This window comes from Mizuhopecten yessoensis, unplaced genomic scaffold (assembly GCF_002113885.1).
Source record: "Mizuhopecten yessoensis strain PY_sf001 unplaced genomic scaffold, ASM211388v2 scaffold7551, whole genome shotgun sequence".
Lineage (NCBI taxonomy): Eukaryota > Metazoa > Mollusca > Bivalvia > Pectinida > Pectinidae > Mizuhopecten > Mizuhopecten yessoensis.
The window spans coordinates 915,584-933,901 of record NW_018407104.1 but is presented as its reverse complement, the minus strand read 5'-3'; the positions used below and the strand labels follow the sequence as shown (position 1 = coordinate 933,901).

The 18,318-nt window shown below is 34.9% G+C and overlaps 1 protein-coding gene across 1 annotated transcript in view; it reads right to left on the bottom strand.

Annotated features, from left to right (window-relative positions):
* Positions 1–9,899, bottom strand: part of LOC110453962 (tyrosine-protein kinase receptor torso-like) — a gene marked incomplete at its 3' end in the record, with an annotated part of 72,169 nt that extends 62,270 nt beyond the window's left edge. Inside the window, exons 1-6 of the mRNA XM_021503220.1 lie at positions 9,740–9,899; positions 9,175–9,273; positions 7,690–7,772; positions 5,689–5,751; positions 2,850–3,021; positions 28–242 (exon numbers count right to left, since the gene is read on the bottom strand). Of these exons, the coding sequence (XP_021358895.1) occupies positions 28–242; positions 2,850–3,021; positions 5,689–5,751; positions 7,690–7,772; positions 9,175–9,273; positions 9,740–9,767 (660 nt within the window). The remainder of the gene's footprint in view (positions 1–27; positions 243–2,849; positions 3,022–5,688; positions 5,752–7,689; positions 7,773–9,174; positions 9,274–9,739) is intronic.
* Between the last annotated feature and the right edge of the window lie 8,419 nt (positions 9,900–18,318).

Below are 18,318 nucleotides of genomic sequence, written 5' to 3'. Positions count from 1 at the left end.
GAACAACAACATTTATATGAGATATACCGGAAACAGTGTAAGGCTTCCCTTATCGGGATCTTCAAGTGGTCCCATATGTAGCGGGACTTTTTTCGACCACTCAAGAATGTAGCCTGTCAGTTTGTTGTTCGGTCCGACATGAGGTGGGGTTTCCCAGACAAACGTTGTATTTCCTCTCAACATTCCGTCAGTCATATAAAATTTTGTGACGGTCGCGGAAATGTTTCGTGGTTCCTCCGGATCTGCAACAGAAAACTAATTCATACAATAATCGTAAGATATTGTGATTTATTTCTGATAAATTTTAAATTCCAATAGATGCTATCAAGTCCTACTTGACAACAATATATCAAATGGTTAAGGAGCAGTTGTGCCAAGACGCTGAAAGCACAAAAGAGGTAGCGCTAAAGAAAGGACTTGCAATAATTCTCCATAAAGCACGGTAGCTTTTTCAAACGAAAGGACTACTAAGGGCAACATAGTCCCCTAAAAAACCTGAGCAACAGTCCTTTTCTCTTATCAGTTTGATTTGGTCATGTAAATAGGTAATGCACGTTATGGTTACATTTGATCAAACATCATACTAATGTATATGAGAGTATTCTTTCAGATTGAGGTTGTTGTTTGACCTATTTACTAGCACGTTACCCGTAACAAGGGTAACCTAGATTTGAAAGTAGAAATAGGGAAATAGTAAAAATTTGAAATGTTCAAATCCAATATGGCTGCCTAGCGACCGTTTTGTTTTTCGGATCATCCTCAAATTTAAACATGCACAACTGAGGACCTGAGATAAGCAAGAAATGAAATTTGATAAAATCTGTGTAGATCTGTTGAAAAATAGTAAATATTGTATAAATTCGAGACAACCGTCTGCTGGCCTTTCTTGGGTTTTTTTAATCAGTCTCAAAAAACACCAGGCATACTATGTGAAATTTCAGAAAGATCACCCAAGTACCTCCTGAAAGAGAATGCTAACAAGCTCCATTTTCTGAAAAATAAATGATTGTCACTTGTCAGCCATTTTTTTCCCTTTCCGATATTCTATTTTTTGGTTCAATAGAGGTAACTAGCGATAACTAAAACTTTTAAGTGAAATTAAGAGAGATCCATCGAAATTTTCTTAGAAATGTCGCTAACAAATTAACCGTTATATTTCAAGATGGCCGCCTGTCAGACCTATTAGGTTTTCGACAAGACCAAATTCAATATTTTTTACAAAGACTTATCCAGAGTTTAACAAGAAATAACGCAAACAAGTTTTAACTCAACAATTAAGCTTTTCGATTAACCGAGACTTTGATATGCGAAACTAAGTGTCATGGGTAACCTTCTCGTGCATTTTAAGAAATATCACTCAAGTAATTCTGAGAAATAACTCGCAAAATTAAAGTTGGCCACCTCTCGGCTATTATTTTGACCCGGTCAGACCAGAAATCGACGTGCGTAACTACCGACTATGGGAAACATTGACGTGAAATCTGAGAAAGAACCCTCCAGAACTTTCTGAAATATAGCGCGAACAACAGATATTCAAGGACGGATGGTTTACGGATTATACTGAGCTTTGGCATACAGCAGGTCTCCCCACCCCCCTGAACATGCAAAGTCAACTCGCCAATGGCAGTTATTAATATGTTAGTGGTGCTGCGAACGATCTATTTGTATGAGTATCGTAAAAGGCGACTAATGTTGTGCCCCTGCAGAATCGGGTTTTTCTACAAAGGGGACATTGTAGTGACCAAAATTGATCAACAATTTCGATCTTTTTCGTTTCCTTGTTTCAGGCAGTGTCTTCGATTCCTAGACACTCGTCCTCATATGACCCAGACTGTTGCGAAAAAGTTAAACAAATAATCGTAATATGCGACTAATGTGGGGCCCCTACTAAAACGGGGGATTTCTGAGCCTAATAAGAATATAGCACGAACAAGACCAAAACTGATAGCTGGTCCCTTTGCAACAATTTAGATATTTTTCGTTTCCTTCCTTTCCTGTTTACTTTTTTTCTCCAGTGGTGTATCTAGTCACCCCCTCCTTATATTTCCCTAGCTGTGGCGAGGACAGTAAACCCCAAACATACAAACGTCTTTTAGACACTTTTTGTTATCCAATGTATTCAGGTCTATTCAATTTGCAGACTCGAAGCCAATTATTTTGTTCAGATTTGAATCAACGTGACATAACCCCTTTGTAACAATTTCGACTAAAGCTAAACAAATCCACTAGGAGCTCATTAGCTCTAGCTTGGTGTTCTCCGCGGTACAATATAAACCCCAAAACGAAACAATTATACATTATCAGAATTATCAGAATTGCCTTTCCGTATTACTGTCTCTAAAATGAGTTTAAAATTCATTTTTATACTTTTTTTTTTACTTCTGTTGGACATATCCTTTAAATATTACAATTTACAAGAAGATGACGGCTGAATATTGTATTCCCTAACCCCATGCAAGCTTACATTAATCAGAACAAGAAAGCAGAGAGCAATTAATGTTGACGCCACAATTACATCCCAGTTAGTTGCGTTAAATAATATGAAAGGAGGGTACACGGTATAGTGCGGCGTAATGGAAAACGTTCTTTGGAACTATCAGTTCATGTTTAGAAGAATTACCGATGCAATATTTTGAAAATCAGAGCTCCAGGTTTGATCTTCTAAACACAATGGTATTTTCCCATTCTCAAATTCCCTATCACATTATTCTTTGCATGGACAGGTTGTTAAACATTTCCGTACAATGACGAAGCTATTACAGACTTATTACTGAAAAATGTTATCCATCATGGAAAGTTGCTGAAGTGGGTACTTCTCCTTTATAGAGAGCAAATTCAAGGAGGCTTACTGCATACTGTGTAGTTGAACATTGTAGCGTTGAGGCATCCGAGTGTTAGAAACGTTATCTTGGTCACGTTGCTTCCTCTCGTAAACAATGGTGAAGGATAACTGTATATACTAACAGTGTAATTGCAGTCAAACTGGAGTCTGTTCATCCAATATACGAAGTCAGGAGGAGTCTAAAATATAAAAAAAAAAAACAAGATAAAGTGATATACTTATCATTTGTTGTGATCCTGTTTCTGTTGAGGTTATCTTGGATGAAATGAACGTTAAACGAATGACTTTGATGGTAATGACAATAACTGGTCTGTATGTGACCAAGGGGATTGCTATGTTGGGTGTCTTCGGCATGGTACTTCTGTGAGGTAGCGTTATAAAGACGGCGTAAGATCCACGATATCGCAAAAACGCAATAAAACCAACATACCATGCCTCCAGCACACACACAAGCACACATGCATTGCACACATGGAGACACGTCCTTAATTGACTTTAGCTGTTGATAGGACATTAAATCCTTTCAACCACAATCAAAGCCACAGTCCGAACAAGGATATTGTCAACCAGTAACTTATAGTTTTCATCTCATAACAATTTATCTTGATCTTTGTCATTTTCTTTTTACATTAAATATGTTCCTAAATCATTTACAGCCATAAATATGATAACGTCATTTCCATTTTTGAAAAAACCCACCTACTTTCAAAATAACAAAAGTCATTGCTTCAGTCCTGTATGACGTATATGTATGGTAGTGTAAGGACTGGACAAGTAAAACATTCAGCTAGAATAAGCATTTTCGTGACTAGGATGTTCAGGATTGATCAAGTGATCTTCTTATCGCCACACATTTTATTAATAATTCGTGAAGTTTTTAATACTCATCAAAACATTTTGTAGAGTTAGTTTGCACATGTTGCTTTAATATGCCAGAAGTACATGTTTTTAATCGTACACTATAATAATAATTCAAAAACAAAAAACATATACTGTTTCTTTAAAAAAATGCGCTCATATTGATAGTTGAGAAGTCTTTATATTTGAATCAAACACAGAATGTAGGACAATAAAAACCAAAAATACAACAGTGGCATGCAGTGCGTTTGGAGCAGAACCGGGAAAAAAAGAATTTGACAGTTATTTAAGGTAAGAAAGATACCATATCATGAACAAAAAGGTGGCAAAAGTAGGTATTGCGAAAATCAGGGTGACTAGACCTTAGCTGATAATAGGACGCACTATCGAAAATGAAATAAAGGAAAGAGAAAATACGCCTCGTGCACAATAGAAAGAAAAGCAAATAATAGAGAAGTGTGGAGGAAACTTGTCCATGCCCTATATGCCATCTGGCATAGAAAGGACTTACTAAGTAAGATAATAGGAAGCTGAAACCAATTGACCGAAACGTTCATACCCGTATATTATTTTTGAAACAATATCGGTAAGCATGTGTTGCATTCTTGAAATACTTTTGGGACAATTCGGCAATCAGTTTTAAGTATTCACAAAGCTACTAACCTTTACCGTTAAACTGATGGCTAAGCAGCTTAGATACAAGGGGGAACGGTAATGTTTTATTATTAATAATTATTGTTAATAAATCATTGTAATCTCCTTAAATAAATCCAGTCGATTTCCCTGGACAATTCATGGAGTAGAAATATTAATAAGAAATAATGACAATAAAATAGTAATTCAAAATAATCTCTATGGTATCTCAGGGGTAACTACTTTCATAAATAGTCGATGTAACAACAGCAAAAACCTTAATCCTACAACCATTACTTTGAACATCCAAAAACTAAATTACTGCCATTTTAATTATTGCATTTTACTGATCTTTGTCATGCTAAACGTCGCAATTAATCTCTGCAGTGTGAATAATGCGTAGAGTTTTTAATGAGTTGCATAGCGCAAAGGGTTTGCATAGTGACTTTTAAAGCGTCTAAATAATGCCGACAATTTGAACAGCACAGAAGCGGGTAAAGTCATACCTGCAAAATCCTGTTGAAAATCCCTATATATTGTAAAGAGGAAAACCACAAACAAGCGAGTTAAATGTTCATACAGGGAATATCCTTTACCTTAGACTCTATTGTTTCTGTTAGCGTAATAAATCTCACAAAGGTTCTAGGAAGCATTTGGTTAAACGTTTTTGAAGTATTTCACTGTAAATATGAAGAATGCCTTGGTTTGTATGCACTGTATGTCCTATAACAGTCATTGTCACTTAAGGACGAGACACCAGAATAAAATACATCGACCTGCGTCCATAACCTGTTGTCTGTTCTACGTAGGCATCGAACCCGTTACCCAGTGGTGGTGGGCTAGTGATCGTGGATGGTCAGACGCCTTAATTGTTTTTGTTTTTGAATTGTTTAACGGCCTATCAAAAACATAAGTAAGTCCATTAAAAAGAACCCCGCAATAAAAGACATTCACAAAAAATTAATACACAAACATATCATTGCTCTTGACTGGCCGCATTTTATTTTAAATACATAAGTTTATTTTTTTAAGTTGGTTTAGCGTCCCATTATCAGCAGAAATCAGTTAACAACGTTCCCTCATGAGTTTAATGAGAAAAGTGTGTAGGAGTTTTATGTCTGTGTAGTTGTGTCCTTATTATAGCGCGGACGTGATGCCGACTATAGGAAGGCATTATCATTTTATGGAAAACTGAATATTTTTTGTTTAAAAAGAACAGTAAAATTAATCATCTTTGAACTGAAGCAATAAAGCAAGATATGTTACAACACTAACAACAGACCACACGAAGATATTTAGCAAGAGAGTTAAAGGTCGTCCGATTCAAAATACATGTAGTTGCAAGCATTACTTACTTCTCTTCTAGATAAAAACACTGGACCCGAAGTGCGTATATCGTCTATACGTACAGTGATAGACTGGAAATAAGATATAGGTGAAAGCTATATAAGGTTGCCACTTCGTTTGCGCGTGTAGATATTGAATGGTATTATCTGTGTCATGTCGGTATGACTTGCTATGTGTGGTAAATGTTATGTTATCCACTGCAAGTCATACCTTGAAAACATTGACTAAATGATATTCATTTCTGACATCTAGATTGTATAGATCCTAAAACAAACACTTACACGTTATCGCACCTTGAAATTTAATTATAGATTCAGAAAACCAAAAATTAGTTACACTGCATCGTTCAGCCGCTTCGTCCTTCTAAGACTCATCGGTGATGCTAGGGGTCAAAAGGTTGGAATCCAGTATGTCTAAATTACTGGTGAAACATAAGTGAAGGTACTAAAAACGCCTGAATTTATGGATTTCATATATTTAGGGTACTGGTTGATTTCAAACTAGTTAGTAAAGTGTGTTTCTACCACAATACGCTGTGTTATTCCACTCTCAGATCATTGTATCAAGATTTGTTCGCTAGTTTCAGGCAAAATTGCTACCGACGCTCAGTATCGTTTCAAAAGTCTTTTGTAACTTTTGAAAATTAACTAACTCGAGTGAAATAAATACCATATTCAACAACCACTCGTTGTGTAACCTCTATATATTAAGAACCATACCTTTATATTTAACTATATTTACGAGACAAATCGGAATAATATTTAGCAAATTGTCAAATAAGAAGTCAATCAAATGGGAATCAGAATGCCAAGCGTCAATATTAAAGCCAAATATGGCGTCAGAACAAATTTTCGTGACAATTTGTAGATTCATAATACTATAAACGTTGTTCTATTTTGTATGATCAAACAGTGAATGTTTATATACCCGTATCCATTTTGTAATATTTGTTTGAGATTAGTTGTCATCCGGTAAAACAAAGTTACCTTTACCTTTCAAAACATTAATCTGTGATCCTCAATGCACTTTTCATTTTCCCCCGAATCCCATTATTTTGAGCGTAACCAATTTTAGTTTTAAACAAAGATAGTGTACTTTTAAAAGGTTTTCCATTTTGCACAACAGGATTAACGATGATATGGATTGAATTATAGTCGGAGTTGTTCTGAGTATATTGTTATAAAACCAAAAATATTTCAAAGGCTGGTTGAAGATAAATGACTTCATTTCGTTTATATCTAAAATTAACATTGTACCGTTTCATGTACTGCAGGGGACAAGACGGCAAATTTGGTAATTAATCTACTGAAGTTAGTAAAGCATTTTTAACGAATTGTATACTAAACTCAAAACTTCTGCCAATTTTTTGTCAAAAATAATTTCGAGCGGAGATAAACTTATTTTACATGGCTTGGTTTAATTATTGATTTTACGTGTGAATTTGTTTGGTGACAAATTCAGTCAACTTAGTGTTGCGTCAACCCTTGCAGGTCAGGGGTTGCGAAAAGAATTCACCTGCTGTACAAAAAGGTCTACCCATTATTTGTCCCAATGCCAACCACGCTTAATACACAGAAGTCTGCGTTTGCAGTGGAGTCTACAATTTTTGTAACTGGTGATTATGCATTAGTATACAGTTTATCTATTTTTCCGGAAACTGCATAGGTTCGGTGATAATTCATGAACATAGAATGGTTTTCAACTAAGGATGTTTGATAATATTTTGTAACACATTACCTTCATTAACCTGATTATGTGCAATATCTAAAATGTTTGAAAATCTAATAAAATACATTTTATGGACCTTTATTCATATCAGGCACACCATAATATTTGTGTCGAATCTGTCTAAAATCTATATTTAACAATTTAACAATTATCAGTTTTGATCTATGTATTGGCTAGATATGTTTTTCCGATAAGGCAATTCGAAATGATTAAAAATGTACAGAGTTTAGGAGGTTACATGTATATCTCCCAACTAAAACAAAGTAACGAAATACATATACCTTCATTTCTTCTTCAACATAATTCCTCCCCTTATTCTGCTTGCAAGTAGGTAGCCAATATATTCTGTAGAAGCAGGACTTGTCTGTTTGGAAAACAAACAACAAACATAATATTAATAAGACACTAGCTGTATAAAAACAAAGATATGTTTGTGTTGATATTGTTTAAACATAACACAAGACAATGTACGGACACTCGCAAAAATAGGAGACCATTCCAGGCATAGTATATTTGTCATCTACGTTTTTTTATTTACATTCCATATTTTCTGTATAACCCGATGCTTGTTTTAAAACAAAATTCTGGCGTGTACTGGACATCTTTTTTAAAAGTTTGATGAGTCCCAATACTAAAAATGCCGTCATCATGGTCAAGCTCAGATTTTGTGCTCAAGCCCAATTTCTTCTTTCATAAATAATCTGAAGAAAATGTCGAGAGGCTTTGGGCCGAATACCATAACTTGTCTTTTTGACCATGTGACATGATTTTAAGCAAGTTAGAAAAAGTAGGTTTGAGCACAAAAATCATGTTGGGGAAAGAAAACAGTTTCATGAATACGGGTCAAGGATCACGGGTCAATTACTGATAATGTTAATTATTAATATTTTATATTAATTCTATATTAAATAATTTGCTTTCCCTACAGGTGCATGATGTTTTCTGCTGAGCTATGTTCCCGGAGGATGGTAACACAAAACAAAACAAAACTCCAACTCTTGCTATGGTCAAATCAGGACTGTGACCTAGAAAATTGAGCCACCAAAGGTTACTACACTTGAATAGCCATTAGTTGCGTCTTCCGATTTTGTAGTGGATAATGTCGCTGGTAAATTAATTGAAACAACTCCCTACGATATGTGAACATCACTTGTTTATGCGTTTAGAGCCAAACAACATTGAAATTAAGACGTTGGAGTAGTACATCATACTACAAATACAATGTAGAAGTGTTACAAAGATGCAAAAAATAGCAATACCAAACGATTTGCTGTAAAATATGGCATCGTATTTTCGTACAGATTAAATGATTTTAAATATTAATTCATAAATAGTTCAAACTTTTCATTGTTGTTTCTTTTCGCGCGTTTATTAGAAATCGCCGAATTCGTTCATTAAATGTTTTATAGTAAATGGTTGATCACTAGCAAAGCATTTTGCACAATGTCACCATCAGTTACATGTGTATGTAGGTACATGCATGGCCTATGTGTAGTCTGAGAAGACAACTTTATTTCTGCTATCTACTCTCCTTGTTGCGCATGAACCCATATTAAGTAGAAGTGAAAATGACGTTTTATCTGTTTCCTCGGACAATCATGTTGAAAATTGGATTTAATTAGTTTACTGTGGAAGGTTGGTCAACGGCCTTTCAACAGAAGAGTTATATCAGGTCTGACAGTAGTGTATAACTATCCTATATCATTGTAACAAGGGTTTTTAAATTCAGAATTTAGGTTTTCGAAAAATTTCATGTAGATAATTACCTTCAGCAGCATCCCAGCTAATTTTCGCACTGACTGCCTGTTTATAGTAAGTCTGCATTTCAATTCCTACATTTGCTACATGGTTAGGCACATAGTGTTCTGGAAATGTAAAAATGATCATGGGAAACTACGAATGTTTAGGTTGTATTAATATTGCTTTTTCAAATCCCCTACATCTAATTCACCTTTTGCAGGCACATTAGTTCTAAGTAAATCACTTAATCTTAGACAGTGAACATTTTATTTTTTTAAGAATGTATGTTTTTTCTTATTATCCGACTGCAGATGTGGTTAAAGAGGATACCTCAGATGAATTTAGCTATACAAAATAAAATAAATCGAAATCAAGCACTTTATGTCTAAGATATTTGGATGTATTGTATTGAAGGTATGTATCCTGTTTAACCTTCACCCCTTCTGGGGGTCTCTTATTATTAGCAATAACTTGGTACGATGCGTTTACAGATAATTGTCTTAACACAGATTAACAGTTTGACGAATATTGCCAACATGATGGAAAACATTTCCGATGGGTCACATACAGAGATACGACATACATACTAACCAGGAAGTGTTGTTATAAACTCCGTCATCTTTGTATCATCAACCAACCCTTTCTCTGATACGGCAGTCACTTTAAATCGGTAGGTTGTATTCAAAGTTAAGTTATGTATTGGCAGAAACGATGAGTCCGTCTAAAAGCAAAAAATGCTCAAATAATGTATTATCACGTAAAGTGTTGCTTGTCAAATAGTGATCAAGATATTTTGTATGAAGTTCAAATGAACAATGAAATATGAATGTTGTTAAACAATATGATTATAGGATATTTTGTGCATGCAGACAAGGTTTAATAAAGCATGAAACTGCTTTTAGCTGGAATTCATAGGCAACTTAATTTGCATTTGTCAAGTTAATAACCAAATTGCCTATGAATGCCAAATAAAGGCAGTTAAATAGTTACAGTAAAGCTTATTTCGGATCTCTTTATTTTCATAGAAAAGTCAATTACATTAATTGATATTTAGCATTCAAGTAAAATATCTATTTTTGTCGTATATGCTTGTTCAATGAAAAGAATAGACATCTGTTCAGGGAGGATCAGTGGTATTCAACATAAAAATAATGACGTCATAATAATGATCACATTCACAATTGACTCATGACATTCACAGCCATATGATAGGATTAGGGTTATAAAGGGTAATGTAATGGCAATGCAAAACTACGATAAATATCAAAATAAGTCTATACTATTCATATAGATTTGTAACCTTTCCTATTGAAGCCCACTCGGAATCTTTCGAGACATCTGTGAACCGCTGCAGGGATATGACGAACTGCATTTGTGGTAATTCTTTCAGGTCCTTTCTGTGTATGTCCCACCTCAAATACACAGTTGAAACATGCGTTTTTCCTGGTTTATTGCTGTCATCTGTGTACATACAGACGATTGTGGGGTCAAAAGTCGACACTGCCGATGTTTCGTCTGTAACATGTTTCATATAGTAGTAATGTGTCATTTGCTGTCACAAACGATGTCTATGGGGACATATATGTGTATTTATTTGTTTGAAAATGACATGGCATCAAGAACAACAGCACATTAAAAAAAAACGTAGTGTACAAATTGCTATTCTCTAGTACAGTTTTTACCTGATTATATCCCTGCATAAGTATAAATTGTTTTTGATGTTCCAAAAAACCCAAACTGTTACCATTCATAGAGTGTGTTGACACGATCTGCCATTATGCTATTGATTTTTTCTTCGTCGCAATAGAGAGTCAGTGTGAATCAAATTACTTCCTCACGTTTTGATGTCTAGACTTTGGATCTAAATACACGAACCACATGATTTTCGAAATTATTTATCTTTTACATTTGAAACTGAGAAACCTCTATGAAGACGTAAACAAAATTTAATATTTATTTTTAAACTTTTACTTTAGTAGGGTCATATTATTAATGTTTTATTTTGTATTCAGATAGGTCAGCTTTTCTACAATAAACCTTAATAATATTTGGGTATTCAGTCAATACCATATAGGGTAAAGAAAGCGGAAAAAACCTTGAATAACTCTCCCACATATTTCATATCTTTAACGGTAATAATAATACTAATATACAGCATTTGATAAAGCGCCCTATCTAGCTAGCATAAGCCCCTCTAAAGCGTTTTACAGTACATAGACATACAATTTCATACAGTCAATACAATTAGCATATACATTTATCAATACAATTTAAAGTCATATGAAATCGGTGAAAAGGGAGACACCACCGAAAAAAACGGGAAAAAAGGAAGAAAAGAGGAGACAACGGACCGATGTGTTGCAATGGCGCAGCCAAAATGATGCCAAATTCATAATCATTGCTAATTTGCACCTTACGATGATATGACTAATGTATATTGCTGCATTTTAGCGACATGCTAATCATTCGCAAATATCATTCGATCACAAAATAAATATAAATCTCTTAAAAATGTCACCACATTCATTAAAATATGACGCATGAACTACGGACAAACCGAGCAAAAACATCGATATACAAAGAGCGAACGGTTGACCTTTATGTGTTAATGAATTTGGTTATGAAACTGTGCAAGATCCACGACAAACGCGGTGCGACTCCCTTGAATTTGCTAACTGCATCCTGTTGCGTACGAAATACAGCGCTTAGGGAACAAGGCCGTGATGTCGAAAATAAGAAACGCTCTTAAAATCATAACTCGTTTACCATGTCTATTCCTCCAGATTTCAATACGTGTCATTTGATGGCTTTATATAAATATCTGTTATGATTAGGCATTGAAGATGTTGAATAATGGCTAAATAAACACCCCAAGATGGATGGGGGATTTATTTTAAAAGCTGTATGAAATTTAACTCCAAAAAACGTTGTCTGAATAATTGAGTCACAAGATTTGAAATTTCCTTCTGAATGTAGCATTTTTTATGATCTATTTAAACTTGTAAACTGAAAAAAACCTGATATATATGCAAATTTTACTTATTCAGATTATTACCTTAATTTCTTGCTTTAGCCAATTAAAACCCCCAAAATCACCACAATTATTATTAGTAAAATATTAAAAAAGTAACCACATTAAATCATATCCAAGATGGCGTAAGGAAAAAAGAGGACTTTATCACATGTGAATATTCATATTTTAAAATGTCAGAATGACACTGATATAACAAACTGAACTCCCCATCAATAAGAGATAGTTTCAATCACTAAAATTAATGTGTGCTATGGATAAATCATGTTATTCAGCTGGTAATGGCACTATAAATATGGGTGGTACGGATTGCAAACCAGGTCATTTTAGCTAGGCCATTTGTAATTGATGATTCGATGCATATATTACACGTCGTGAAGTATACTAATCATGAAAAACTGCTTTAATAGCTAGCGAGTGTCATTTTTTACGAACAAAAAATACGGAAAAGTTCCTTTTTTTTTTATTTGACATGAGTATTATCAGTTAAAATATCGTATATGATGGTCTATAAAAAGTTTTGGTCAAACAAAATTAATATTTTTTGAGCCAAGCCATGCATCCAACGTCACCTCTCTTCAGTACTTATCTTTACCGAAACTACTTTTAATTGATATATATTCTTTTGTAAGATTTGAGCGATAGTCTGCTTGACAATGATTAATATTGTGCTACACAAGATATTCGCATCATTATGAAGTCGATATGTGCAGTTTTCAATATCCAATTTTATTTTTTATGCGCGATATCGACGTACTATTGACAAACCACGCACGCATCAGAAACTTTCTTGCCATACATACAGTTTCAATAATCCAATGCATACAATTACCAGTTAAACATGAATATTCACGAATGATAACACTCGCTATGCCTAAAGCCATATTTGATGCGTGAATACAGTAATCAATTTATCCCAAGTAAACTTAGCTTCTAGATAAATTGTTATTGAAAATAAATAAGGTATATTATAAACGGGAACTCTTTTACTTTACCTTTTACAATTCCAGTATCAGCACGCAGCCACTCTATTTGAACAAATTCACAAATGAGTTGACAAACGTCAAGAAGAAGCGAAGATTTCTGAAAAGAAAAAAAAAGTTGTCTGACGGGAGCATATAATTAAGGGGCAATAAACCTGGCCATAGACATAAACATGCTGAAATATTGACCAGCTTGCCCTTTGGGCAAAAAACAGGAAGGTTATAAATAAATATTTAACATGTTATATATAGCATGTTTAACATGCTTAAGTATTGATCAGCTAACCTTTAAAACAAAAGTTTTATACCAAACCACAAGCCATTCCATGAGACTGACAAGTTTTAAGGTAAGTTATGTGGAGGCTTCCTCTCTTAAATACTATGCTAAATGCACTCAGTTCAGTTTTCCACCTTGTGACATTATACTGACATGGTTCATCACTTGTTGCAGTTTTCCTTAAGTCTGAACGTTTATCAGGAAAAGATATCTACCATTTCTAAGAACTTTGGTAATCGCAACAGCTGATTAACCCGCTGTTAATATTGTAAGCTTTCGGCATGGTATTTCAGCGAGGAAGCACTCTTAATCCGGCAACATATCCGCCGTATCGCAAATGTGCTAACATAACTTGCATCCAGGTCACATACACACATACATTACACACACGGAGACACAAGGAGCCCAACAATAATACATACTTGTTTTAATGATATACGTTAATATTATAACTTACGCAAACATCATAGCATGTGGTGTTTCGTTGTCTTTTAAGCGTATCTTCACAAGTCTTTGTACACTGAAATATATATAAAAATAATATAGCATGGCCAATATTTACCTTCTCCGGCAGCAGAAGCATACCGAAATGCTCATGGCATCCATTGCAACTCCCTAACGACAGAAAAGTTTGACAACAGGTGTTTCAATTGTTATGGTAGAAATATGAACGCAGAATACACATGAGATTTCACCTATTCTGGAACTTTAAAGTTTGGTAATATACATTGTATCCTAAATTTTGATTTTCAATACACCATACAGTTGTTCTGGACTTCCGGGACTTATCTGTGAAATAAGGGACTAAAAAGGTGACAATATGCATTGATCTGAACTACTGATGAAACAGTATGTCAAAAATGAATTTCACTGCACCATACAGTTGTTTCGTCCTCCTAAAACTGATCGGTGATGAAAGGGGCCAAAAAGGTGAATATTTTAAATGGGCTTAACTACCGTTTGAAACGTTATTCCACAACTCGTGACAGTAGGTCTTTTTATATTTATTCAATTCTATTAAACCTCATGTCCTTTTGAAATTTGAAAATAATGCAACTTGAGTTAGATAAATATGATAACCAACGGTCATTCGTTGTGGAATACTTATTTATAAATGTAAGAATTCTTTACCATAATATGTATACCCATTCATTCTCATAGAGTAATACTTAACGTTGAATGTTTGGCCAAAGAGTACCTTTAAATGTAATGAAATTGGCAGATAACCTACGCCGATGAGTTACTGTAGATGAAAGTATATTCTTGCAGGGCGTGCCACCAGTTTACGTGATAAAGTACATGTAGGAGGGATAGCCTATGTGAACCAAACATTCTAGGAGAGTAAGCCTCCGGGTGTATTGGGTTCGGCTTTATCAGGACGCCGAAATAAAATGAAATACCCCCCACGCACAGTTTTTGTGGGCTATTTATGTATCTTATTGTAGCTATGTCCGCAATTGGAAACATAGCAAATGTTTGTTCACGTCGAATGTCAGCTCAACAAGAACAACTTAAAGGGCATAAATTTGTTTCGGCGTACTGAATGAGTCTTAACAGAAATAACCGGTCGGCTAAGAAACCAATAACCACACAAAAGCGTACCCTCCTAGCTTGTTGTTTACCCTTCACCTTCACTCCTACTTCTTTAAATATCGTGCTTAAGCTACTTCGTTATGGTAATTCACATGCATAACATCTTTTACACAAAAAATCCATACTTGTCTGCAGTTAGAATTCAAACAGTCTTTGGCGGTATATATGTTGTACAGCTTACTGACTGGATAAAGTTTTGGATCCCCGTACTGTAAAAAATATATAAAACATACATAAATAAAACGGAAACAAACATGGAAATAGTCATAAAAGAATCTTGTACATTTTCATTTCTTTTGCAATCCTGCTGCCAACATTGTTTGTCCCATTGATGTATTGGGACAACTGCCGTTTAGATTTTGTTCTAACATGTAAATTATTGACTGATAGGATAGTAAGTCTGCACCACTGGTTATGGCATGGAAAAACTCGTAGGCATGAGGTTAGCTTTTTGATTCGTTTCGGGCAAAAGGACTGCCAAATTGCTAGGTTGATACCTGCCCTTTAAAGATTACAGAGGAGCGTCACCCGACATAAAAGAAGGTAATTTTCTGTAAGGTTTCTGCATGGTTCATTTGATGTACGTGAAAGGATCAAACTAGTCTACCTTTATCATCCACAATGCAGCACATACACTACCTTCGATTTTGTCACGACTTATTCCATGGGTGAAGAAAACAGGTGAGCGTACCCATTGAATTTCGAAGATTGTCTTAAAAAAATATATAAATTTCAAACCACAACATTGATAAATCTTTATAAAATAAGAGGAGAATAACGTGCGAGACCCCTACATTATTATGGATTTGCTTTTGTGCCTTCTTCTCTAGAACACAAAAGCGACAGAAAAAAATCTGCTGCACTCGTTGTAACATTTGGGATCCTGATATCTGTCTCGATTTTTAACTTCTTTTTGTTTCCTACCGCCTTGCTTGGGAAAGCCTCACTTTTGGCTTTAATGTTGAACGTTCGACCAGGTGAGGAAGGCAATGGATTTTGTCCCCAGGCCGGGATATACTTTAAAAATGGTAGTTGTTATTCCCTGCTCAATTAACGTAAGTATTTAAGGTAATGGCAATAACTGGTTCAATCGTTGTCAGTATAATATGACCGGGTGAATTGCTGCTTGGCGTGGATCTGATGTCAAATTTTGAGTGCTACTTTACTGAAAAACCGAAGGCACCTAGCACAGTACTCCAGCCGGTCTCATTATACTGACAATGATTCAACCAGTTACTGTGCTTACCATCAATGATGAACATTTAACAATGAATAAGAGCTACATGTGTCATGGTCCTTAGGCCTGAACCAGTTACATTCCTGACATGGACAATTTCAACTGTCGCACATTACTGTAACCAGACAAGAGGCAAATACACCATCATACATCACACATTACGTATCGACATGAATATATTTAACAGATGAGATACGTCCTTAAATGACTTGAACTTTTACAATGTAATAATTTGAAACCAAATCCAAAACATTATTTAATATGACCATCAACCAAACCTTATTATTTCAGATCGAAATAACAAGGTGAGTTAAACAACACTCCATTCTCCTTGCAGTGTTATATCGGTCCTTCATTTTCTTACGATCATTTTCTACATGTCCCTGTGTGCTTCCGTTTGATTATGATTTTTGATAGCAGTGCAAATTAAATCAATTAGTTATATTTGATATATATCCGGTTGTTTACTTGATATCGCGGAAAACGTATCTCTGCATGCTTCCTGCCATTTTCTATTGATTACTTCATACAAATGATTCCTGTTTTTGTTACGTTTGGAAGGTTTCTGATTCCAAATGTCATATTGACAACCTAATTACAGTATCTGTCGAAAACTTGATACTGCAGATTTCTCGTCAAAGTATCAATTAAAAAGAAAACAAACACGCTATTTGTGTCATTATAACAACCTGTATAAAACAGATGAATTCGACGTTAAGAAGGAAGCAAGGAAATATTCGTAGTGATTTACGGTTTTCTTCCTCCGGGCACATGTCAGTGACGTCATATGTTGTTAGCTTTAATTTTTCTCAAGAGAGAGATTGGTTGGAGGCAGTTTGGTAGTCGTGAATTTAAAATAACGGAAACCTGTACAACACTGACATGATTACAATACAAATTATATCAATAACGTCATCGTCATGTTAAACAAAATTCCCATTGTCACATTTTTAGCGTCGACGAACATTACCGTACTTGATATCGCGAAAAACATCCTGTACATATTATCTGGTGATATTTGCTATTGATTTACTAACAGTTTTATCCTTAAGAACCGACAGGTTTCAGGCAGGGTAGAAGAATCGATATATTTTGTTTTAATATAAAATTAAAGACTTCGTGTTACCGTTGGTCCATACAGCCTAACCGATGCAGGTTTTGTTTGTTTGATTTTTATTGTTTTCACAACAGCCAAGTTCATATGCCTAGGATTGGTTTTATTTTGTTTAAAGGGGCTATTTAACCTGATAACACATTTAAAATCGATTAGAAACTGAAAATATATACCTCTTAACGAATCTTTACGTAGTTGATAATAACATGATGCGAGGCCAACGTCCAGTGTGGTCAGGTTTTCGTTTGGTAAAGCTGGTGATAAATATAGCTACGACCAACATAGCGCAATATCTGGGCCTTTCGGTGAAATGTCAACATCGCTGTCGACCGACAACACGGTTGCAGTTACTCTGATTTCGCACATAACGCATGCTTGTCGCTTTGAATATTATACGTATCATTTAATATTAATCTAATGATATACTTGTGTTCACAGATAAATTCGAATACAAAGAAACAGGTTAAGAGCACGCACGCAAGAGGGTACCGTAGGGAGAATTTCAAACCGCACAGAATACGATATAAGTAGGTTTAAACATAAAATAAACTACTCATTAAAAGCGATGATTGAGATGTTATTTGGAAGATGCTATCGATTCAGAATAAATGTCGGTACTTGTATTCCAAAGAAGTTAGCTGCATAAAGCGAGAATTTACCTTAACGCCTCGTCTGGAAAGACATATTTGTTGGTTAGAAGTTAACGGACAGCCGCCGCTAAGCCGTATGGTGATACAGTTAAGGATTTCCTCATTACAGATAAAGAACACAAAGAAAACATTGTCTCTTGTCAATTTCTCGAAATGAATTATTCATAAGGAGTATCAAACTATATTTTCATGAACAATGTTTTGACATGATAATAAAAACCACTTTCTTCACCAAATTGTCCCTTTAACGTCCTATTAATAGCTTAAGTCATTAAAGGATAAGGA